Source organism: Pocillopora verrucosa, chromosome 8 (genome assembly GCF_036669915.1).
Source record: "Pocillopora verrucosa isolate sample1 chromosome 8, ASM3666991v2, whole genome shotgun sequence".
Lineage (NCBI taxonomy): Eukaryota > Metazoa > Cnidaria > Anthozoa > Scleractinia > Pocilloporidae > Pocillopora > Pocillopora verrucosa.
This window is the reverse complement of record NC_089319.1, coordinates 1,736,444-1,760,000: the sequence shown is the minus strand read 5'-3', so window position 1 is coordinate 1,760,000 and position 23,557 is coordinate 1,736,444. Positions and strand designations below refer to the sequence as shown.

The 23,557-nt window shown below is 39.3% G+C and overlaps 2 protein-coding genes and 1 pseudogene across 2 annotated transcripts; all 3 read left to right on the top strand.

Moving 5' to 3' along the window:
- The first annotated feature begins 1,099 nt into the window (after positions 1 to 1,099).
- Positions 1,100 to 4,908, top strand: LOC131789133 (uncharacterized). Its single transcript, XM_059106208.2, has 3 exons — positions 1,100 to 1,183; positions 3,885 to 4,403; positions 4,592 to 4,908. Exons 2-3 carry the CDS (start codon positions 4,106 to 4,108, stop codon positions 4,906 to 4,908), a joined length of 615 nt encoding a protein of 204 aa, XP_058962191.2. The 5' UTR covers positions 1,100 to 1,183; positions 3,885 to 4,105.
- Positions 4,909 to 13,904: 8,996 nt separating this feature from the next.
- On the top strand, positions 13,905 to 19,396 carry LOC131789122 (leukocyte tyrosine kinase receptor-like). The gene is made up of 4 exons (XM_059106198.2): positions 13,905 to 13,967; positions 15,387 to 15,698; positions 18,382 to 18,900; positions 19,080 to 19,396. Exons 2-4 carry the CDS (start codon positions 15,392 to 15,394, stop codon positions 19,394 to 19,396), a joined length of 1,143 nt encoding a protein of 380 aa, XP_058962181.2. The 5' UTR covers positions 13,905 to 13,967; positions 15,387 to 15,391.
- On the top strand, positions 16,495 to 17,875 carry LOC136282792 (uncharacterized; annotated as a pseudogene).
- Positions 19,397 to 23,557: the final 4,161 nt, after the last annotated feature.

Below are 23,557 nucleotides of genomic sequence, written 5' to 3'. Positions count from 1 at the left end.
TGATCCTGCACGATGGATAAAACGACTACTGGCAGACCTAGAAAAAAAATGAGCACCTTAATTTTCGCACTGTTTGGCTGTTTGGTACAGTTCGGCTTCAAAGTTGATGTAAAAGCTGGTTGCGTTTTTTATTAAACGTAAATCGAGGGGCTCATGTACTTTAATGAGTGGGCAGATGAAAGGAATAACTTATCACCGATCCACCGCAGAAAGAAAGTTTAAGATTAGCCTGTGGAACAATTTCACTTCACCCAACCAAAACAGGTGATTTCGACAGAAAATTTTGTTAAACAAACTCTACGCAGTCTTGTGTGATCGTAACCGAGATTGATGGCAATGATCGAGTCATTGAGCTCCTTAGGATATTTTAGGTTCAAAAATATACCTTAAGTCTTTATAGTGCACACTCCAGCACAAGTGTGCATTTATGAAGGTATTACACCGAACCCGAAACAAATTAAACGAATGACCGCCTCTGCATCGGGAAAAATGAATTGTCGGCGGTATCTCTACTCGATCAATTTCTCGTCCGCTCATTCATTCGAAATTGTCCAGACCTTGCAAAGCTCATAATTTCCCAAAACTTTCAAGTCCTATTACGGTACATTCAGCTCTAATTCTCCCTGCACCTCATTTGCAGAATCATCTGTAAAATGAAAGAATTTCCTCTTCCAGTCATTTTTTTTATAATTTATTTTTAAGGCTACATGTTTCTCTTTTGCGATGTCTTTTAAAAAAGAGTATAACAGAAGGGCGGGGGGTTGGGGGTCCTGTTGTTCTTACTATCCACCGTTCTTAGTCAGCCTTGAGAAAAAAATTTTATTCATTGCTTTCGTATTACCCGAACCTCTCTATAAATTTTGTTTTTCAGGAAAACTGCTGTGGATATTTCGTTATTTTCTGCTCTGTGTTTCGTTCACCAATCTTGTAACCGCTGGGGATCAATGCAGGATAGAAATTAACATTCGTGGCATGGCTCTCAAAGGTTTCGTTTTCAAGAGAATGACAGTAGCAGCTCTTCATATCTGTGATATCTTATGTGAAAGGGAAATTACCTGCCAGAGCTATAACTTCAACAGAAAAGAACAGATCTGTGAATTGAACAACCGCACAAAGGATGCAAGACCCGAGAATTTCCTCTCGGATCCAGAGTGGTTTTATATTCGCCGTTTCAACGGAAGAGGTAACTATTCAGCCAATAATGTTGGATAATAATTATCAATATTTTGGTCATACGCTCGACTTTGCTTACAGTCTGCGTTTTCTGATCTCCTGCGCTTATCGGTATTGATTTTCTATCATCTCTTAATTGTAATAATGAACGATATTAGTTCTATCCCTTTTCTTTGTAGTTGCTTTGTAGTTTCCCACCAAAAGCGAAAATCCACGTTCTGCAGATAAACACACAACCCACAATTCTCCCATTCAATTTGACGAAGAGCTAACGCTCGAAACGTTAGCTTTGAAACTCTTAACGGTGGCCAACTCACGTTATCAACTCAGTTGATCGCACCAAATTACCTTGTTTTACTCTCCCACCGATGCAACACCACACTTTCTTTAGAAACTTACCTCCATCATACAGTTTGACTTTTAGTTAACTTCTTCACTAAACAGCTTTGATGCATGTGTAAAAAACTGATAACAAATTATTTATTTCAATGTATTATTTAAAATGATACAAAAAGCTTAGGGTAAGGAGATAAAAAAGCTGGTGGCCCAAAAGGAAGGGTTTAAAATTGAGGGGGTCCCACTTCCTAGGAGAAAGGTGCTTGACAGAGCGTTTAATTTAACACATTCAAAGGCGGAAATTTAAGTGAAAGGGATTAGATCCTCATTTTAATTCTCTCGTATTTTTCAATCTCGGCTTTCGACTGGTGCACCTCTGCCGCACAGAACTCGAACAGCATCAGCTCAGCATCTAGAAATACATTGACTATTTTTGTAAACATCAACAACCAGTCAGGTGGAACAAACATGCAGAGAATGGCTGAGAGTCAACAGCGTGAATCGACCGGTGTTGTGCAAGGTCAGACTCAAAGGCAAGGAAGCAATCGAAGGGGAAGAAACAAGCGAAAGTCCTACACCGTCGATTTCATAAAAAAACACTGGATCTTTTGGATAATAAATACAAAACAGTTGCAAAGCAACAAGGAGTCAACAGATCGCTGGTGATTAAGCGGGAAAAAACAAAAGCAAAATTCTTGCAGAACTGACTCTGACCATGACGAAGAAAAACAAGGCCAATGAGACAAAGGAGAAGGATCGCTGGGAACAGATCCCAACGCACTTATTAATGTCCTCTGGCTTCCAATCTTTTAATTGCCGAGTTTAAACTACGGAGAGCAGCAGGAAACAAAGTGTCCAAACTTTGGTTAAAAAAAAATGAAATCGAAAATCGAAGCATGCTGTGGCGTAGCAGAAGCTGCAAAATTTAAAGGAAGCAACAACTGATTCCACAGATTCAAGGAAAGACACAACATAGTACTGAGGAGAAGGACCAACAAGAAAAAAGTCTGGGCAGATGATGGCTGGGATGCGATCCAGAAATTCCACAGGGATTGAAGCCTTGAAAACACAGAGGAGAAGAAACAAGTCCTATACCGTTGACCCAAAGTATGGAAGATGGATATCTAAAAATAGATACAATATCGACTACTTTCCTCTCTCATTTTTTAATAAGCAAGATTGGGTGCTAAGTAGTTGTGCGTGTCACAACCATCATCTGGTTTGGATAAACGACAGGCTACTCTACAACTTTGTATTGGGGCTGATGGGGAACAAAACGTGAAGCCAGCTCTTATCTTCAGAGGAAAAGGGCGTGTGGCCACTGAGGAGAAAGAAAAGTATGACAAGAGGGTTGATGTGTATTTCCAGCAAAATGCCTGGATGGATGAAGAGATCAACATGCAGTGGGTCCAGGGTACACTTATTCCAGAAATAGAGAAAGACAAACAAGAAAAAGTCCTATTTGCAAACAATGTCGGCTTCCAGCAAAGTCAACAATTCCTTGAAACATGTAGAAATCAGATCAACACTACAGTTTACATGCTTCCTGAAAACCACACTGACAAAATCCAGCCCATTGATGCAGGATGTGGTCGGATGATGAAAGCTAAAATTGGTGCAGCAATGGAAACATGGCTGGAAGAGGAGAACAATCTCGATAAATGGCAGGATAGACTTTCAGCAAAGAATAGAAGGATCTTGATGAACCAATGGACTGGGGAGGCGTGAAGTGAATTTAGTAATGATGAGACCTTTTTCCAGAGACTGTTTTAGAAAACTGACTGTTTGCTAACAGCAGATGGCTCCGATGATGCAAAGATCTCACCCCAAGTATTGGTTCAATGGATCTGATAATTAGACTGATAATTAGCCTGGGAATTTAAGAAACTGAATATTGACTGTTTTGCTCTCTCAGTTTGCTTGTAGGATTAGGGACCAGTCAAAAGTTACATGGAAAGAGAGAGGGGGGGGGGGGGTGGCGCATTTTGAATTTGTTTGACTTTAGCTGAGTTTCGAGTTGTTTATCACCAGAACTGCTACCCCTCCCCCAATGTAATATTATTGCCTTGATTAATGTAGTGAAGGTCAGTTCCATCTATGGATTAATGAAAATGTTGTGCTTGTACATTGATTTCATATGTTGATAGTCTATGCAGTATTTAATCTTTAGAACAATTTTAAAAACACCTGCAGAACATTTTCAGGCTGGTTTTGCAGAAAATACCCGCTATACAAGAGCAAAATCAACTTGAACCCCCCAAACAACACATCTTTTTAGCGGGTTTTCCTGTATTGGCAGAGCCAAAAGTAATTTATTTATAACAATTTCTTACTAGTATCATAACTTTGACTTTTATTTAATGTGTTTTATGAAGGATTTAAAGCTGTTTTTACAACTCTTGGTAAGAGTGGAACAGAGGGTCCAGACTCAGTTGGCAGTCACTACAAAGGTCAGGATCATGACGGACAGGTTACAGTGTCAAGCGGTATTCAACTGTGGACTGTGCCACACACTGGTGAATACAAAATAGAAACAATAGGAGCCTCAGGGGGGTACATTAAGGACAGTGTCATCAACGGAAGAAGAGGGGCGCGGATGATTGGAAACTTTATGTTGACCAAAGATGAGATCATTCGTATACTTGTTGGTCAAAGAGGGGGAAGACCGAATTCTAACGAAAAACCTGGCTCAGGCGGAGGAGCTACATTTGTAGTAAGAGGAGACAACAAGCCTTTGATCATAGCCGGAGGTGGAGGAGGAATTGCAAAAATGACAGAACAACATTCAGGATGTGATGCGTCCGTAAACACAACAGGAAATGCAGGGTATAACTCGCCATTCCTGTCAGGAGGAATGAACGGAGATGGAGGACAAGCCGATGAACCTAACTCTGGTGGGTGAAGAATTTCCTATTTATAACTACTGAATTTTTTCTTTTTAGTTTTTTCCATTCTGTTGCCATCCATCAGCATTTCGAAAAAAGAGGTGGAACTTGTTGCTCAAATTTGATTTTTTTTCAGAATTACTGAAAGCCATGATCTGTTAAGTTGCTAATGTCAACTGTAAATCTCTTGATTGTAGGTGGTGGCGGCGGTGGCTTTTACAGTAATGGAGAAGACTCAAAGATTGCTGGTGGAGGGGGAAAGGGAGGTAAAGGATTTTTAGCCGGGGGAAAGGGAGGAGCACATTCGGGTGGGTTCGGAGGTGGGGGTGGTTATCGTGACGATGATGAGATACCTGGGGGGGGTGGAGGGTACTCTGGGGGAAGTGGAGGTGCGAATAAAGATATTTCCTGTGGAGGAGGGGGAGGTTCTTTCAACAGCGGAACAAATCAGCAAAATAAATGTTGTTATAATACTGCTGGACATGGTAAAGTGATCATAACATTTCTCCATTGAAATGCGTGAAGTGGTAATTCTGCTTTGAAGCGCTAATTGATGTTTGTTTTTAAACTCAGTTGCTTTTAATTTTTTTAGGTCATTATTTAGATTTTGTAATAAGTCCGTGTTACTGTAAGACAAATAGCACAACATGTGGTTCTAGAGGCGTTTATATTTGAGAATTAAACATGGCTCGTACGTTCTCAGTTGTATGATGCATTAATATTAAGATGATAAAAAACAATGAACAACAAATGATCCCACCTCTTTATTCACACAAATTCTTGCGCGTTAAAAGCATACAATATTAGGGCGAGGCAAGATAATAGTTTATAATCTCCAGAGTAAGGAAAATGTTAGCCACAAATTACTTTCGCTTATAGAATAAAGAAGATACAATTGTCAGGAATGTTTAGACATTAAAGAGCGGGCATGGGGGGTGGGGGGGGGAGTTAGTGATAATTGGTCAAACAATAACTGAGAAATAATTTTGTAGAGAAACAATTGTGAACTCAGCTCCTCATATTCTTGTGTATCTAATGTCAATGAATACATGTAAAGGTCTATTATGCAGTTAATCTTTTTTTCTTGATCAGTTCAAAACCAAAATCGATTTTTAATAATGATACAGCCAGTGTGACTCAGTTTCTTCAATTTTTTTGCCCGTTGACCTTCTAAATTTTGCTGCGCGTAACACTGACTGTATTCAAGTCAACGCAAGACTTTATTTACTTCTTATATTTTTGGAATATACATCTGGAATATCTTTTCAGGAGGCTCTCATACTCTTTCACTCAAAGTGAAGTAAAGTGCTGTAATTTTCCAGTAGTTTGAAAGAACGATTCTGCTTAATAATAGTCAGAAATATGTTGAGAACATTCTTTGCAAGTGGATTTACTAAAAAGTTCCCAAGAATTGTTTCTATGAGTTATAGAAGAGAACAATCACTTTCCCTTTATTGTCGGTCTATAATGTAGATTTTAAAGTAAATTCTCGTGAAACTCAATAAATTGATATCTGGCTGTCAGTATTTTCTTCATGTTTGTTAGTTAAACCTCAATTATATATTACCTAAGTCACATCAACTGAGAGCGAAGGTTAATTTCTAAAAAAACGAAAGATGTCCATGTATCTCACAGGAAAGTTCCTGAATTCTCCAACTTTACTTATCATTTTCACTCGTCTTTGATATTTTTTTCGCGGCATTCGTAAACCAGCCTTGACTGAAGGTCTTTGCAGCCGGGTAATCGAAAATTGTATGATGCATGAATATTTAGGTGATGGAAAACAGTGAAAAGCAAATTGTCTTCTGTAATAGCTTTGTACAGCAGGACATTCCTAAAGAAAGGTATAAAAAGCGCTGCGAATTGTTTGACGATTTCAAACACGGTTTCTGATTGGACTCCTGATTGAGCAATCGGAAGATATTAACTGAATAATTCATGCACACTTTTAATAAGACATTAGTCACTCATAACAAGTATCTCCTTTACTGAGCGTAACTGCAGCGGAATACAACGAAGGTACAATTAAGTACAAAGTCAAATTCGCTGAAATGGTCGTGAGTTGTTATATAAAAACTCATCCTAGTAGATACGGCTAATTATTCACTTGCACAAAATGAAAACAATTGAATCGAGACAGTTGCTGCATGGTGACAATTTCCAGCAGAAATGATGAACACTTTGCCATGAAAGTTTCACATGCACCGAAATATGATGTGAAGTGAAGCCTGGACGAGGCTTTTCATCCAATAAAATCACAATTTAATTTCTAAGAACGCATAATTCTTCAGATATATAAAGGGATAAGTTTCTAAAGAAACTGTAGTGTTGCGTCGGTGGGAAATTATAACAGGGTAATTTGGTCTTATCAACTGAGTTGATAACGTGAATTGACCACCGTAAAGAATTTAAAAGTTGGCGTTTCGAGCGTTAGCCCCTTTGTCAGAGCGAATGGAGGAATTAAGGATGAACCTTCGTTTTGTTATGTTTCTGTTCGTGTTGTTAGTTTTAATTCTGTTCCAAATGTATTGAAATGGGAGCAACTGCAGAATACCCTGCCACTTTGTTCCCCCTCATTTACATGTGTCGGGGGGTTTTGAAGATCGTGGCATAACACAAGAGACGCAATTCTTATTCAATGACATGTAAATGAGTGGCCAGGTATTCTGCAGTTTAGCCAAACCTGAACTTAACTTCTTCTGAACTTAACAGACGCAAACCAAACCTTAACTAACGGAAATTAACTAACTTAGTCCAAAGTACGCAAAATATAATATACAATTTGGCACATTAAATAAAGGGAGCACACAATCTAATTGACATAAACTACAAGAACGCCAAACTAGCAAGAACAATAAATATTCCGGTCAAGTACTGACGACGCAATATTGGATGTGTAAGATCGCCACACTTCTGTGGGGAACAAACAAATGAGACAGGAAGGAGGACTAAGGAGAAATAAAAAGAAACACTTCTCCATGCCGAACCCCTTCCTCTTTATTAGTTAGTTAGTTTCACTGTTACTTCGTCTCACTGTCAGGTCCTCACTCGGTCCAAGCCTTCGTCGATCTTACCGATCGATCCAATATGGCGACTTCTACATTCGGTCTAAGTTCGTCCTCATTCCTCAGCTTTAAACTTAAGTCACATAAGCGGACTTTGGAACTTTCAAAGTAGGCGATTGAAACGAGAAGACTTAGTACAAGAAGCCAAGGTTTACTGAAGGATCAAGATTCTCTGGTTTTGAAAGTGGTTATTTCAATTTACAGTAAGAAACTGAGAAGCAGTGCGGGAGAGCCGATAAATAAAACGGAAGAGTTGGGGAAAGAGATTGGAAGATGCGGGGGGAGGGGAGAGAGTTGGATGATCAGACTTCTTTCCAGTCCCAGTTTACTTCGTCTTGTAGGCTCTTCTTTTGCAGTGATTCATTGATAGGATAAGGTGTTTCCTATAAACAGGGAAGAGTCGTTTTTCTGGCCAGCTACTGCCTATACGCGTATTACTCAAATAGAAGCAGTAGACCGCCCATTCCTTCAATGCGTCACTTCGATAAGCCTCTTGCAACTTTTGAGGAACACTCGAGGAGCTTGGAAATCAGTGGCCGAAGGAAAAAGTTTTGTAAAGTGCGGACCGTTGCTTCTATAAAACGGAGGTGCTGGTTTTTTCCTCTTGTTATCATCCAGGACCAAACATTGGTAATCTGACCATTGTTGATGAGGTGGTTAACGAAAACCCTTGTACATACCTTTCTTACTTCAAAGGTGGATTATTGCAACTCCTTGCTGTATGGCCTTCTCGAATATTTATTGCAAAGGCTCGAAAATTTCGTTGCCTGAAGTTGGTCATTAATTAACCTGTAGGAAATAGGACTATAGGAATTATTTTGAAGAGAAACTGTTGAGAAGTCAGTTCTTCATACTCCTGTGTATTTACGACAAAACACCAACTGCGACGTCATTTATGTAAAAGAATCTATATACGCGGATAAGTCCGCTGACCCGAGCCTTTGGCTATTTTAGCGAGGTAAATCCACATAATAATTAATCTACATATCGTAACATTATATTAACAATGACATATCTAAGACTGGTTTTCAACTGAATGTGAAAGTTTATTAAGCAGTCACTTCGTTTTATTGATCAGTTTAAAACCAAAATCGATTTCCTCTCTGCGTCAAACCAGTCCAACCCGGTATCTTTGTTTTTCCGCCCTTTGGTCCGATTGTGTTATCCCAGATTTCACTTTTTGCATGGCGTAGAATGTATTTCAAGTTGCGCCTATTGGAGTCGGTTGCAAATTATCCTCAAAATATGTTTTTACGATTCTACTTCGTATTGTGTCCTTTGGTTAATATCATGCAGCTGAATCCACAATTAGTGAATATTTTGATTCTGGTTTCACGGTTCCTAGTCAGTTGAAAAGCATTCGACCTCTCCTCCAGCACTGAAACCAACTTACAAATGTGGCCATGACTCAGGCCGTGTTAAGCTGGTGAACGTCCTTTTTTCATCAGGGTACAAAAGCGGCTATATAAGGAAAGGTGATGGCACTTTCAATTTTACGCAAAACTTTATTTACTTATCAGACTGTTATGTTTTTGTCAACATTTAGAATAACTTTTAGGAGGTTTTCGAGCTCTTCCACATAAAAAAGGAGGAGATAAACGCTGTAATTAGCATGTAGCTGGAAAGAAGTTTGTTAGTAAATGCATTAACATCTTAATAAGTTAGAGAAAAGTGCCCTCAGTTTTCCTGAATCATCGGTCTGAAGTTTAAGTTTTAACAAAGAGTTTAGTTGAATTTAATAGATTGATTCCTAGTTGTAAGCATTTGCTTCTTGCTGGTTAATTGGACTTTACGGTAAAGTCACACTGTTTGAAGCTATATTGAGGCCACGCCTTACGACTCACATGGCCACCGTTATGAGTGAAAAGCTGACGTTTCGAGCGTTAACCCTTTGTCAGAGCGATTGGAAGAATTGTGAGTTGTGTGTGGGTTTAGTATGCAGAAAGTGGAGCTACGCTATTGGTGGGAGTATGGTGACGAGAAAACAAGAATAAATTAGTTGAAGGAAAAGCGCTCGTTGATACCATGGGGATTAAGAATGCCGATTTGGAAGATAAATTTTTGTTCCAGTGTTTTGCGGCTTTCCGAACTGCCTAGATGTAAGGAAAGTCCACAAACTGTCATATATTGCTTAGAATGATTGGGGAGATTAAAGTGTCTAGCGACTGGTTTGGATGCGTCGACGTCCTTGTCATTTCTTTCCACGTCGCGAAGGTGTTCTCGAAATCGGTCACCTAGTCGTCTTCCTGTTTCGCCAATGTATAACTTATCGCAATAAGTGCAAGTTATGCAGTAAATGACGTTGGCGGAGGTACACGTGAAGTGATCAGTGATTGTAATGGATCTCTTGGGTCCCGATATTTCCTCTACGTTATGAATGAAAGGATAAGTTTTGCACCGTGAGCGAGCGCATTGAAATGAAATTCTGACCAGAAAGTTGCCTTTGTTTTTGTCGAAAAACAGCAAATGGAGGAATCGTGAATTATGTAGCCTAAGGTGTAGCCAACTAACAGCTACGTGAACTCGAAATTGTGTGTCGGATAAATTTTCGACTCATAATTAGACACTCAGTATTCCATACCTCTAGGGGCCATCGAGAATGTCAATAACAGTTTTTGTTGAGACTGTACAAAGTCTTATTAACTCAGGATAAAAAGTCATTAGCACATAGGCATCCATTCCTCGATTTTGTAGACAGTTTATTATGATACGAGGATTGAAACTTAGAGGTTTTTGTCTTTGGGTCACGATATTTTCTCAACGTTACGAACGAAAGCACAATTTTTAGACCGAGCGCGAGCGCATTTGAAAGTTCCGGGTTGGCTGTTAGTGGAGGTTGCGAAAGATAGTACCAGTCTCTGAATCATTCTGAAGTAAATTAACTGCGCGGTTGTGAGGGAGAAACGTGAACGTTAATGGAATACGATAAGCATTTTTCTTCTGTGACGTTTGTAGTACTTGATCAATTTGTTTCACGCGGTGGTGGCCTGCTTGAACGACAGAAACATGACAACCACGTTTTTTTGAAAAACTGGCACATTACCTCTGACTGATTTTTCCAACATCAGAGTATTTTTCGCGGTCCCGTTTCGAACATTTATCTATTTGTTGTGACAATCGCTGAGACACTCATAATTTAACAAAGAGGGTAACGTGTTTTGAGCGCAGATGAAACTTCAGCTGTCTCAATTTGCGTGTTATGAATAAAACACATTTACCTGGGCCAGTATTATTATTATAGTAAGTAATATGAGAAAAATATTCACATTTTTAGACAACATCTGTCGGTGAGTCTCATACATTCAATGGTTCTAGATTGTCATCACTGGAGAGATCACATGCGAGTTATTGAAAAACTGTTATGAATAATTTGCCACATGGGTGGTTTGTTTCTCGGCTACTAAGTATGGGTTCTTCACCAACGTGATCTGCAACTGGGCCATGATAGTAGGAATGAAATCACTTTATTAAAAGCACCTGGTAAGGGCAATTATCTTCTACGCTTTTTGGTTCTGAAGTGTTTTTAGGTTGGGTAGATTAGTTTTTGAATAAAGACTAGGAGTCGCAGGGAGCTCTGTCCGCTCCACAATAAAGTTGTCATAACTAAAGGGTGGTCTTGTAGTCAGTTATTGTTATGAAAAATACCTTATTAGGATTAGCACTTGGGGTTATTAGTGAGACGAACGAAAAAAAGGTCTGTGTAGGAAAACATGTCTTCAATTAGGGACCGCCTGGAGCCCAGAAAATTCTAAGACTTTCATCATCACAGTGGTGATACACATATCAATTTTAAGGGTAGCGCGATCAATTCCTCTGAGGAAAGGAAATGAAATTTAGTCTAAAGAGCTAATGAGCTAAGGACTCTCGTGGTATGAGTCCTTGAGATTTTGGATGAAGAAAGTTAAAAAAAGAAACAACAATTTAAAGTACTACACTGCAAAAACGCAATTAAAGCCTTGAAAGTGTCAAAACGTCTATTGCACAATGAGTAAGAACGTTGACTTTCATCCGCAGTTTAAAAGGTAAAAGAATGGAGAAAGTAGTTCTATTTCATCGAACTGTAAAAGATTGAAATTAAGTTCATCTAAACAGGAAGGAAGTTGGAGGTATTCGTGGAGCCTGTTATACAAACCTTCGAATCAGTCTCGGAGTTGCTTAATTTTTAAAATTTCCCCCTGGTGTTTAGATGAGGCTATGAAGTTCACTGAAAAGTCTCCTGTAACTTTTGAAAGGTAATTGTTTCAAAATGGGGGCGAATCTGAAACGTCACGTCCTCCCATCTTAACGTACATATGGATAAATAAGAATGTACAAGACTGATCAAGATAGTATCGTCTTTAGGTATACTCTAAGAAGTAATTTGCCCCGACAACCCCAGGTTTACCGAGGAATCGAATGGAATCAGAGACGATGATATCTTTGACCAGGTTTTCACAGTTCCATGCCCTCACCATGTAAAACAATTTTTTGTGTCGTAGCAGACTAGATGTGCCTTGCCAAGAGGTTCTCTCATTTTGTAATTCAGGCCGATATCCGTACCAACGACACCATCTGATAAAATTATCTGGGAGAAGAAACTTTAGCACCGAGAGACTTAACTCAATACTCATACATTTCTCTGTCTTGAAGAAATGCCATTTCAAACCAAAAGGCTTTATTTACTAACTTGAAAACAGACTCGTACCTCAGTGTTTTTTTGTGTGTGTTAATTCTCGTGTAAAAAAATTAACAAAAAAATAAAACAGAATAGAACCACAAAAGCAACTATTCCAAAGACTTTTTTTATCCCTTGTTTTGAAAGGAATAAAACACATTTACCTGGGCCAGTATTATTATAGTAAGTAATATGAGAAAAATATTCACATTTTTAGACAACATCTGTCGGTGAGTCTCATACATTCAATGGTTCTAGATTGTCATCACTGGAGAGATCACATGCGAGTTATTGAAAAACTGTTATGAATAATTTGCCACACGGGTGGTTTGTTTCTCGGCTACTAAGTATGGGTTCTTCACCAACGTGATCTACAACTGGGCCATGACAGTAGGAATGAAATCACTTTATTAAAAGCACCTGGTAAGGGTAATTATCTTCTATGTTATTTGGTACTGTAGTCTTTTTAGGTTGGGCAGATTAGTTTTTGAATAAAGACTAGGAGTCGCAGGGAGCTTTGTTCGCTCCATAATCAGAGAAAGTTGTCATAACTATAGGGTGGTCTTGTGATCAGTTGATATTACGAAAAATGCTTGACTAGGATTAACACTTGGGATTATAATGAGACGAACGGAAATAGGTCCGTGTAGGAAAAACATGTCTTTAATTAGGGACCGCCAGGAGCTCAGAAAATTCTAAGACCATGACCATACTGAATGATACAAATATCAATTGTAAGGGTAGCGCAATAAATTCGTAGCAAAGGAAATGAAATTTAGTCTTAGAAGCTAAGGACAAAAATATTTTCACTCGTATTATTAGTCCTTAAAATTTTGGACGAAGAAAGTTGAAAAAAGAAACAACAATTTAAAGTACTGCACTGCAAAAACGCAATAAAAGCCTTGAAAGTATCAAAACGTCGAGTGCACAATGAATTAGAACGTCGATTTTCATCTGGGGCTTAAAAAGTAAGAGAATGGAGAAATTAGTTCTAGAATGGAATCAGAGACGATGATATATTTGACCACTCTTTAACTGCTTCATGTGACATGTTTTTGCCAGGCAGGTTTTTACAGTTCCATACTCTCACCATGCAGAACATTTTTTTGTGTCGGAGTTGACTAGATGTGCATTACTAAAAGGTTCTCCCATTTTGCAGTTCAGGCCGACATTCTTATCAACGACACCGCCTCCGATTAATTAAAGTCATCTGCGAGAAGAAAATTTATCACCGAGAGATTTAACTCAATACTCGATTCTCTGTCTTGAAGAGATGCTATTACAAACCAGAAGGCTTTATTTACTAACTTGAAAACAGACTTATTACATGAAAAACTGGTTTCACCTCACAATCAAAGAATGAGAAATAAATATAAGAATAAGAAACAAATTCTCCATCAGAGCCAACCCCAAAATTTCGGAACATCAAAGTGTTTTGGTAAAACGTTCGTCTTTATTTTACGCTCAAGATTGGGTGAACGAGGAATGAGTGTAATTTGTCTACCTCATACGTCGCACTCATACGGACATAATTAAGCCACAATAAAACAACGCATAAAAATAACGCATCAAATTAAAGGCTATTGACATGCATTAAGGATAATCGAGTTCCACCAACCAACTATTTCCCAGGGAAACTCATTCAGTCGTGTTTGTGACAACCACTGAGAACCTCATAATCAGACAAAGGAGGTAAAATGCAGCTGTCTCATTTCGCCTAATGTTTCCCTTAAGGAGGAAAAGCTCACCATAGCTGTTCGCTGCAAGAACGGGCGTTTCTTTCTGAAGACATGCTGTCTGTTTTCTATTATTTCGTTCTCACCGTTTTGGCTTCCCTAAGACCAGAAGGACGAGGTAAGATTTTGCTATAATCAGTTCACACCAATGCTCAAACATGTTTTAGAGCTGTTTTGTTAAATTTGGTTGAAAATTGTCTTCTTCTTAGCAGCTGCTTAAACCGATGTTTTTCAGCTTCAAATTTAGCAGAAGGAAAATAAAAATTAGTGTTTACCTGAAACTTATGGAAAATTCAGTTTTTCACATATCTGTTTTAATTTAACCCGGTTGATGTTGTGAATGGGGTATTATTAAAGTTTTCTCTATCATCATATAACGTTTTATTATCTTTATCTACATAACTAAGCCTTGGAATATTCACATAAGCATCTCCTATTAGTACTAAAAACAATATTTATTTTATTCATCGACATACCTGGAGTGGCATAAGACAACCAAATATCTCAAAGGAGGTCTTTTATTTTATTTTGCAATATTTTGAAAATGACTAAATTTTAGGGAACATGGTTTCTAGACTGAGCCAAAAGGGTAGGTTTACTTTGAATAAACAGTCACTGTCTCTACAATGTTGTCCGTGAACCGCGTTTGATTTTCGACTCTTTGATCCTGCACAATGGATAAAATGACTACTAGTAGACCTTGAAAAAAAATGAGCGCCTTAATTTTCGCGCTGTTTGGCTGTTTGGTACAGTTCGGCTTCAAAGTTGATGTAAAAGCTGGTTGCGTTTTTTATTGAACGAAAATCGAGGGGCTCATGTACTTTAATGAGTGGGCAGATGAAAGGAATAAGTTATTACCGATCCACCGCAGAGAGAAAGTTTAAGATTAGCCTGCGGAACAATTTCACTTCACCCAGCCAAAACAGGTGATTTCAACAGAAAAATTTGTTAAACAATCTTTGAGCAGCCTCGTGTGATCGTGACCGAGATTGATGGCAATGATCGATTCATTGAGCTCCTTAGGATATTTTAGGTTCAAAATATACCTTAAGTCTTTATAGTGCACACTCCAGCACAAGTGTGCATTCATGAAGATATTACACCGAACCCGAAACAAATTAAACGAATGACCGCCTCTGCATCGGGAAAAATGAATTGTCGGCGGTATCTCTACTCGATCAATTTTTTCTCGTCCGCTCATTCATTCGAAATTGTCCAGACCTTGAAAAGCTGATAATTTCCCAAAACTTTCAAGTCTTATTACGGTACATTCAGCTCTAATTCTCCCTGCACCCCATTTCCAGAAACGCCTGTAAAATGAAAGAATTTCCTCTTCCAGTCATTTTCGTCATAATTTATTTTTAAGGCTACATGTTTCTCTTTTGCGATGTCTTTTAAAAAAGAGTATAACAGAAGGTCGGCGGGGGTTGGGGGTCCTGTTGTTCTTATTATCCACCGTTCTTAGTCAGCCTTGAGAAAAAAAGTTTATTCATTGCTTTCGTATTACCCGAACCTCTCTATGAATTTTGTTTTTCAGGAAAAATGCTGTGGATGTTTCGTTATTTTCTTGTCTGTGTTTCATCCACCAACCTTGTAACCGCTGGGGATCAATGCAGGATAGAAATTAATATTCGTGGCATGGCTCTCAAAGGTTTCGTTTTCAAAAGAATGACAGTAGCAGCTCTTCATATCTGTGATATCTTATGTGAAAGGGAAATTACCTGCCAGAGCTATAATTTCAACAGAAAAGAACAGATCTGTGAATTGAACAACCGCACAAAGGACGCAAGACCCGAGAATTTCCTCTCGGATCCAGAGTGGTTTTATATTCGCCGTTTCAAAGGAAGAGGTAACTATTCAGCCAATAATGTTGGATAATAATTATCAATATTTTGGTCATACGCTCGACTTTGCTAACAGTCTGCGTTTTCTGATCTCCCGCGCTCATCGGTATTGATTTTTCTATCATCTCTTAATTGTAATAATGAACGATATTAGTTCTATCCCTTTTCTTTGTAGTTGCTTTGTAGTTTCCCACCAAAAGCGTAGCTCCAAGTTCTGCAGATAAACACACAACCCAAAATTCTCCCATTCAATTTGACGAAGAGCCAACGCTCGAAACGTTAGCTTTGAAACTCTTAACGGTGGCCAACTTACGTTATCAACTCAGTTGATAGCACCAAATTACTTTGTTTTACTCTCCCACCGATGCAACACCACAGTTTCCTTAGAAACTTACCTCCATCATACAGTTTGACTTTTAGTTAACTTCTTTACTAAACAGCTTTGATGTATGTGTGAAAAACTGATAACAAACTATTTATTTCAATATATTATTTAATATTGATACAAAAAGCCTAGGGAAAGGAGATAAAAAAGCTGGTGGCCCTAAAGGAAGGGTTTAAAAGTGAGGGGGTCTCACTTCCCAAGAGAAAGGTGCTTGACAGAGCGTTTAATTTAACACATTCAAAGGCGGAAATTTAAGTGTATGGGATTAGATCCTCATTTTAATTCTCTCGTGTTTTTCAATCTCGGCTTTCGACTGGTGCACCTCTGCCGCACAGAACTCGAACAGCATCAGCTTAGCATCTAGAAATACATTGACTATTTTTGTAAACATCAACAACCAGTCAGGTGAAGCAAACATGCAGAGAATGGCTGAGAGTCAACAGCGTGAATCAGCCGGCGTTGTGCAAGGTCAGACTCAAAGGCAAAGAAGCAATCCAAGGGGAAGAAACAAGCGAAAGTCCTACACCGTCGATTTCATAAAAAAAAACACTGGATCTTTTGGATAATAAATACAAAACAGTTGCAAAGCAACAAGGAGTCAACAGATCGCTGGTGATTAAGCGGGAAAAAACAAAAGCAAAATTCTTGCAGAACTGACTCTGACCATGACGAAGAAAAACAAGGCCAATGAGACAAAGGAGAAGGATCGCTGGGAACAGATCCCAACGCACTGATTAATTTCCTCTGGCTTCCAATCTTTTACTTGCCGAGTTTAAACTACGGAGAGCAGCAGGAAGCAAAGTGTCCAAACTTTGGTTAAAAAAAAATGAAATCGAAAATTGAAGCATGCTGTGGCGCAGCAGAAGCTGCAAAACTTAAAGGAAGCAACAACTGGTTCCACAGATTCAAGGAAAGACACAACATAGTACTAAGGAGAAGGACCAACAAGAAAAAAGTCTGGGCAGATGATGGCTGGGATGCGATCCAGAAATTCCACAGGGATTGAAGCCTTGAAAACACAGAGGAGAAGAAACAAGTCCTATACAGTTGACCCAAATTATGGAAGATGGATATCTGAAAATAGATACAATATCGACTACGTTCCTCTCCCATTTTTTAATGAGCAAGATTGGGTGCTAAGCAATTGTGCGTGTCACAACCATCATCTGGTTTAAACGACAGGCTACTCTACAACTTTGTATTGGGGCTGATGGGGAACAAAATGTGAAGCCAGCTCTTATCTTCAGAGGAAAAGGGCGTGTGGCCACTGAGGAGAAAGAAAAGTACGACAAGAGGGTTGATGTGTATTTCCAGCAAAATGCGTGGATGGAGGAAGAGATCAACATGCAGTGGGTCCAGGGTACACTTATTCCAGAAATAGAGAAAGACAAACAAGAAAAAGTCCTACTTGCAAACAATGTCGGCTTCCAGCAAAGTCAACAATTCCATGAAACATGTAGAAATCAGATCAACACTACAGTTTACATGCTGCCTGAAAACCACACTGACAAAATCCAGCCCATTGATGCAGGATGTGGTAGGATGATGAAAGCTAAAATTGGTGCAGCAATGGAAACATGGCTGGAAGAGGAGAACAGTCTCGATAAATGGCAGGATAGACTTTCAGCAAAGAATAGAAGGATCGTGATGAACCAATGGACTGGGGAGGCGTGGAGTGAGTTTAGTGATGATTAGACCTTTTTCCAGAGACTGTTTTAGAAAACTGACTGTTTGCTAACAGCAGATGGGTCTGATGATGCAAAAATCTCACCCCAAGTAATGGTTCAATGGATCTGATAATTAGACTGGAAATTTAAGGAACTGAATATTGCCCGTTTTGCTCTCTCAGTTTGCTTGTAGGATTAGGGACCAGTCAATAGTTACATGGGAAGAGAGAGGGGGGCTGGCGCATTTTGAATTTGCTTGACTTTTGCTGAGTTTCGAGTTGTTTATCACCAGAACTGCTACCCCTCCCCTAATGTAATATTATTGCCTTGATTGATGTAGTGAAGGTCATTTCCATCTATGGATTAATGAAAATGTTGTGCTTGTACATTGATTTCATATGTTGATAGTCTATGCAGTATTTAATCTTTAGAACAATTTTAAAAACACCTGCAGAACATTTTCAGGCTGGTTTTGCAGAAAAAACCCGATATACAAGAACAAAATCAACCTGAACCCCCAAAGCAACAGTTCTTTTAAGCGGGTTTTCCTGTATTGGCAGAGCCAAAAGTAATTTATTTATAACAATTTCTTACTAGTATCATAACTTTGACTTTTATTTAATGTGTTTTATGAAGGATTTAAAGCTGTTTTTACAACTCTTGGTAAGAGTGGAACAGAGGGTCCAGACTCTGTTGGCAGTCACTATACAGGTCAGGATCATGATGGACAAGTCACAGTGTCCAACGGTATTCAACTGTGGACTGTGCCACACACTGGTGAATACAGAATAGAAACAATAGGAGCCTCAGGGGGGTACAGTGAGGACAGTGTCATCAACGGAGGGAGAGGGGCGCGGATGATTGGAAACTTTATGTTGACCAAAGGTGAGAACATTAGCATACTTGTTGGTCAAAGAGGGCAAAAAGCGTATTATAAAAAAAAAACTGGTTCAGGCGGAGGAGGTACATTTGTAGTAAGAGGAGACAACAAGCCTTTGATCATAGCCGGAGGTGGAGGAGGAGTTGCAAAAATGACAGAACAACATTCAGGATGTGATGCGTCCATAAACACAACAGGAAATGCAGGGTTTAACTCGCCACCCCTGTCTGGAGGAAGTAACGGAGAAGGAGGACAAACTGATAAACCGCCCTGTGGTAGGTGAAGAATTTCCCATCTATGGATACTGAATTACTTTTTTTGTATTCTGCTGCCATCCATCAGTATTTCAAATAAAGAGATGGTACTTGTTGCTCAAATTTGGATTTTTTTCAGAATTACTTAAAGCCTTGATATGTTAAGTTGCTAATGTCAATTGTAAATCTCTTGATTGTAGGTGGCGGTGGCGGCGGCTTTTACAGTAATGGAGAAAACTCTAAGAATTCTGGTGGAGGGGGAGAGGGAGGAAAAGGATTTCTGAACGGGGGAGAGGGTGGAACACATTGGGGTGGGTTCGGAGGTGGGGGTGGATATATTAACTTCAATGAGTCACCTGGGGGAGGTGGAGGGTACTCTGGGGGAAGTGGAGGTGCGAATAAAAATATTTCTTGTGGGGGAGGAGGAGGTTCTTTCAACAACGGAACAAATCAGCAAAATGAATGTTGTTATAAAACTGTTGGACATGGTAAAGTGATCATAACATTTCTCCACTGAGATGCATGGCAGCACTTTCCTTAGCGTGTAGTGGTAATTCTGTTTTGAAGCCCTCATTGATGTTCATTTTTTTGCCTCAAACCCACAGGGTTGTCAGCCTGTGCTAATAGAGGAACTATTTCAGTGAAAGTACTGCATGATGTACATAGCTTTTTAGCGCCTAACACTCTCAGAGGTTCACTCCAATAGGTTCACTTCCAGAGGTTCACTCCTAAAGGTTCACTCCCAGAGGTTTACTCCCAGAGTTTCACTCACAGATGTTCACTCTTAGAGGTTCACTCCCATAGATTCAATCCCAGAGATTCACCCCTAGAGGTCCACCTCCAGAGGTTCACTTCCAGAGGTTCTCTCCCAGATTTCCACTCCTAAAGGTTCACTTCCAGAGGTTCACTCTTAGAGATTCAACCGTAGAGGTTCACTCCCAAAGGTTCAATCCTAGAGTTTCATTCATAAAGGTTCACTCCTAGAGGTTCACTCTCCTGGAGGTTCATTACCACGAGTTCACTACCAAAGGTTCACTCCTAGAGGTTCACTCTCAGAGTTTCACTCCCAGATTTCCACTCCTAAAGGTTCACTTCCAGAGGTTCACTCCCAGAGATTCACCCGTAGAGGTTCACTCCCAAAGGTTCACTCCTAGAGGTTCGCTCCTAGAGGTTCACTCCTAGAGGTTCACACCTAGAGGTTCACTCCCAGAGGTTCACTCCCATAGATTCACTCCCAGAGATTCACCCCTAGATGTTCACCTCCAGAGGTTCACTCCCAGAGGTTCTCTCCTAGAGGTTCACTCCGAGAAGTTCACTCCCAGAGATTCACACCTAGAGGTTCACAACCACAGGTTCACTCCCAGAGTTTCAATTCCAGATTTCCACTCCTAGAGGTTCACTCACAGAGGTTCACTCACAGAGGTTCACTCCTTGAGGTTCACTCACAGAGGTTCACTCCTAGAGGTTCAGGGAAAGCTTGGTGGTAATGAAATCATTTTTGAATCGTAATGAATTAAACATGGCTCGTATGTTCTCAGTAATAATAATAATAGTATCTTTATTTAAACACGATAGGGTTTAAAGCTCAAAGCTTGTGGGATCGTGAGAAGAAAAGATGGATGAATGCATGAATATTTAGGTGATAAACAACAAATTATCCCAGCTCTTTATTCACACAAATTCTTGCACGGTAAAATCATACAATGTTAGGGTGAGCAAGATGATAGATTATAATTTCCAGGGTAAGAAAAATGCCAGGATTGTTTAGACTCTAAATAGCGGGCATGGAGGGAAGTTAGTGATAATTGCTCAAATAATAACATATGGGCAATAAAGACTAAGTAATAATTTTGTAGAGAAACAGTTGTGAAGTCAGCTCTTCATATTCTTGTGTATTAAATGTCAATGAATACATGTAAAGGTCCATTATGCAGTCAATCTTTTTTTCTTGGTCAGCTCAAAACCAAAATCGATTTTCACCAACAACACAGCCAATGTGACCCAGTTTCTTCAATTTTTTGCCCGTTGACCCTCTAACTTTTGCTGCGCATGACATTGATAGTAGGCGATGGCACACTGAAGTTCACGCAAAACTTTATTTACTTGTAATATTTTTGTTTTCCTGCTAACATCTGGAATGTCTTTTCAGGAGGCTCTCGTGCTCTTTCACTCAAAGTGGAGTAAAGCGCTGTAATTTTCACGCAGTTGGAAAGAACGATTCTGCCAATAATAGATACTATGTTGAGAACATTCTTTGCTAGTGAATTGACTAAAAGTTTCCAAGAATTGTTTCTATGAGTTACAGAAAAGAACAATCACCATCCTTATATTGTCGGTCTATAGTTTAGATTTTAAAGTAAACTCTGGTGAAACTCAATAAATTGATATCTGGCTGTCAGTATTTACTTCATGTTTGTTAGTTGAACCTAAATTAGTAAGTCACATCGACTGAGAGCAAGGTAAATTTGTAAAAGAACGAAAAAATATCCATGTATCTTACAGAAAAGTTCGCGGATCCCCCAACTTTACTTATCATTTTCACTCGTCTTTGAGGTTTTTTTCGCGGCACACGGAACCAGCCTTGACTAAAGGTCTTTGCAGGAAAATCGAAAATTGTATGATGCATGAATATTTAGGTGATGGAAAACAGTGAACAGCAAATTATTCCTGTGACAGCCTTGTGTAGCAGGACATTCCTAAAGACGGCTACAAAAAGCGGTGCGAATTGTTTGAGGATTTCCAACTCAGTTTCTGACTGGACTTCTGATTGAGCAATCGAAAGATATTAACTGAATGATTCACGCTCACTTTTGATTAGACATTAGTCACTCATTACAAGTGTCTCCTTTACTGAATTTAACTTCAACGAAATATAACGAAGGTACAATTAAGTACAAAGTAAAATTCGCTGAAATGGTTGAGTTGCTATATAAAAACTCATCCTTGTAGATACGGCTACTTATTCACTTACACAAAATGAAAACAATTGAATCGACACAGATGCTGCATGGTGACAGTTTCCAGAAGAAATGATGAATACTTTGCTATGAAAGTTTCACATGACAGGGCTCCTCAGCCAATAAAATTACAATTTAATTTCTAAAAACGCATAATTCTTCAGATAAATAAAGGGGTAAGTTTCTAAATAAACTGTAGTGTTGCGTCGGTGAGAGATTATAACAATGTAATTTGGTAACTGAGTTAATAACGTGAATTGGCCACCGTAAAGAGTCTAAAAGTTGACGTTTCGAGCGTTAGCCCTTCGTCAAAGCGAGTGGAGGAATTGTGGGTTGTGTCTGTTTTTATATGAAGAAAATTGAGCTACGCTATTGGTGGGAATATGGTGACGAGAAAACAAGAATAAATTCGTTAAATGAAAGACGCTCGTTAATACCGTGGGGATTAAGAGTGCCGACTTGAAACAAAAATTTTTGTTCTTGAGTTTTACGGCTTTCGAACTAATTACCTAGATGTAGGGAAAGACCGCAGACTGCTATATTCCGCTTAGAATGATTGGGGAGATTAAAGTGTCTGGCGACTAGTTTGGATGCTTCCTTGTCATTTCTTTCTTTCGTGGCCCCATACATTGAACTCGTTCGGACATAATTAAGCCAAACTAGAAAAACGCATACCATAAATTGCCGCATATAAGCCCCCCCCCCCTTCCCGGTCCATCTGACGGAAAACAATATAGGCTCCCCTAGCTTTTCCTGTTTTGATAGATAGGAACTCTGTGCAGTTTAAAAAAAATCATGGCGCGCGGGACAATAAGTTTATCACTTCCTTTTGATTATTAAGGATGAACCTTCCTTTCGTTATGTTTCAGTTTTGTTTGTGTTGTTAGTTTTAATTCTTTTCCAAGTACCCCGCAACTTTGGTCCGCCTCATTTACATGTGTCGGGAGGCTTTGAAGATCGAGGCATGACACAAGAGACGCTATTCTTATTCGATGATATGTAAATGAGTGGCAGGGTATTCTGCAGTTTAGCCAAACCTGAAGTTAACTTCAACAGACGCAAACTAAACCTTAACTAACGGAAATTAATTAACTTAGTCCAAAGTACGCAAAATTTAATATAAAATTTGGCACATTAAATAAAGGGAGCACACAATCTAAGACTAATTGACATAAACTACAAGAAAGCTAAACTAGCAAGAACTACAATTATTCCGGTCTAGTACTGACGACGCAATATTGCATGCGTGAGATCGAGGCACTTCTGCGGGGAACAAACAAATGAGAGAGGAGGGAGGACTAAGGAGAAATAAAAAGAAACATTTCTCCATGCCGAACCCTTTCCTCTTCATTAGTTAGTTAGTTTCGCTGTTACTTAGTCTCACTGTCAGGTTCTTACTCGGTCCAAGCCTTTGTCGATCTTACCGATCGATCCAATACGGTGACTTCTACATTCAGTCTAAGTTCGTCCTCATTCCTCAGCTCTAACCTTTAGTCACATAAGCGGACTTTGGAACTTTCAAATTAGGCGATTGAAACGAGAAGACTTACTACAAGAAGCCAAGGTTTACTGAAGGATCAAGATTCTCTGGTTTTGAAGGTGGTTATCTCAATTTACAATAACAAATTGAGAAGCAGTGCACGAGAGCCGATAAGTAAAACGGAAGAGTTGGGGAAAGAGATTGGAGGATGTGGGGGGAGGGGAGAGGGTTGGATGACCAG

What these genes read in the sequence shown, in the direction of transcription:
- LOC131789133 (XM_059106208.2), top strand. Translation starts at nt 4,106, where the DNA reads ATGATTGGAAACTTTATGTTGACCAAAGATGAGATCATTCGTATACTT. An exon ending in AGCCGATGAACCTAACTCTG is followed by an intron (nt 4,404 to 4,591) that starts GTGGGTGAAGAA and finishes TCTTGATTGTAG; the next exon opens with GTGGTGGCGGCGGTGGCTTT.
- LOC131789122 (XM_059106198.2), top strand. Translation starts at nt 15,392, where the DNA reads ATGCTGTGGATGTTTCGTTATTTTCTTGTCTGTGTTTCATCCACCAAC. An exon ending in TCGCCGTTTCAAAGGAAGAG is followed by an intron (nt 15,699 to 18,381) that starts GTAACTATTCAG and finishes TGTTTTATGAAG; the next exon opens with GATTTAAAGCTGTTTTTACA. An exon ending in AACTGATAAACCGCCCTGTG is followed by an intron (nt 18,901 to 19,079) that starts GTAGGTGAAGAA and finishes TCTTGATTGTAG; the next exon opens with GTGGCGGTGGCGGCGGCTTT.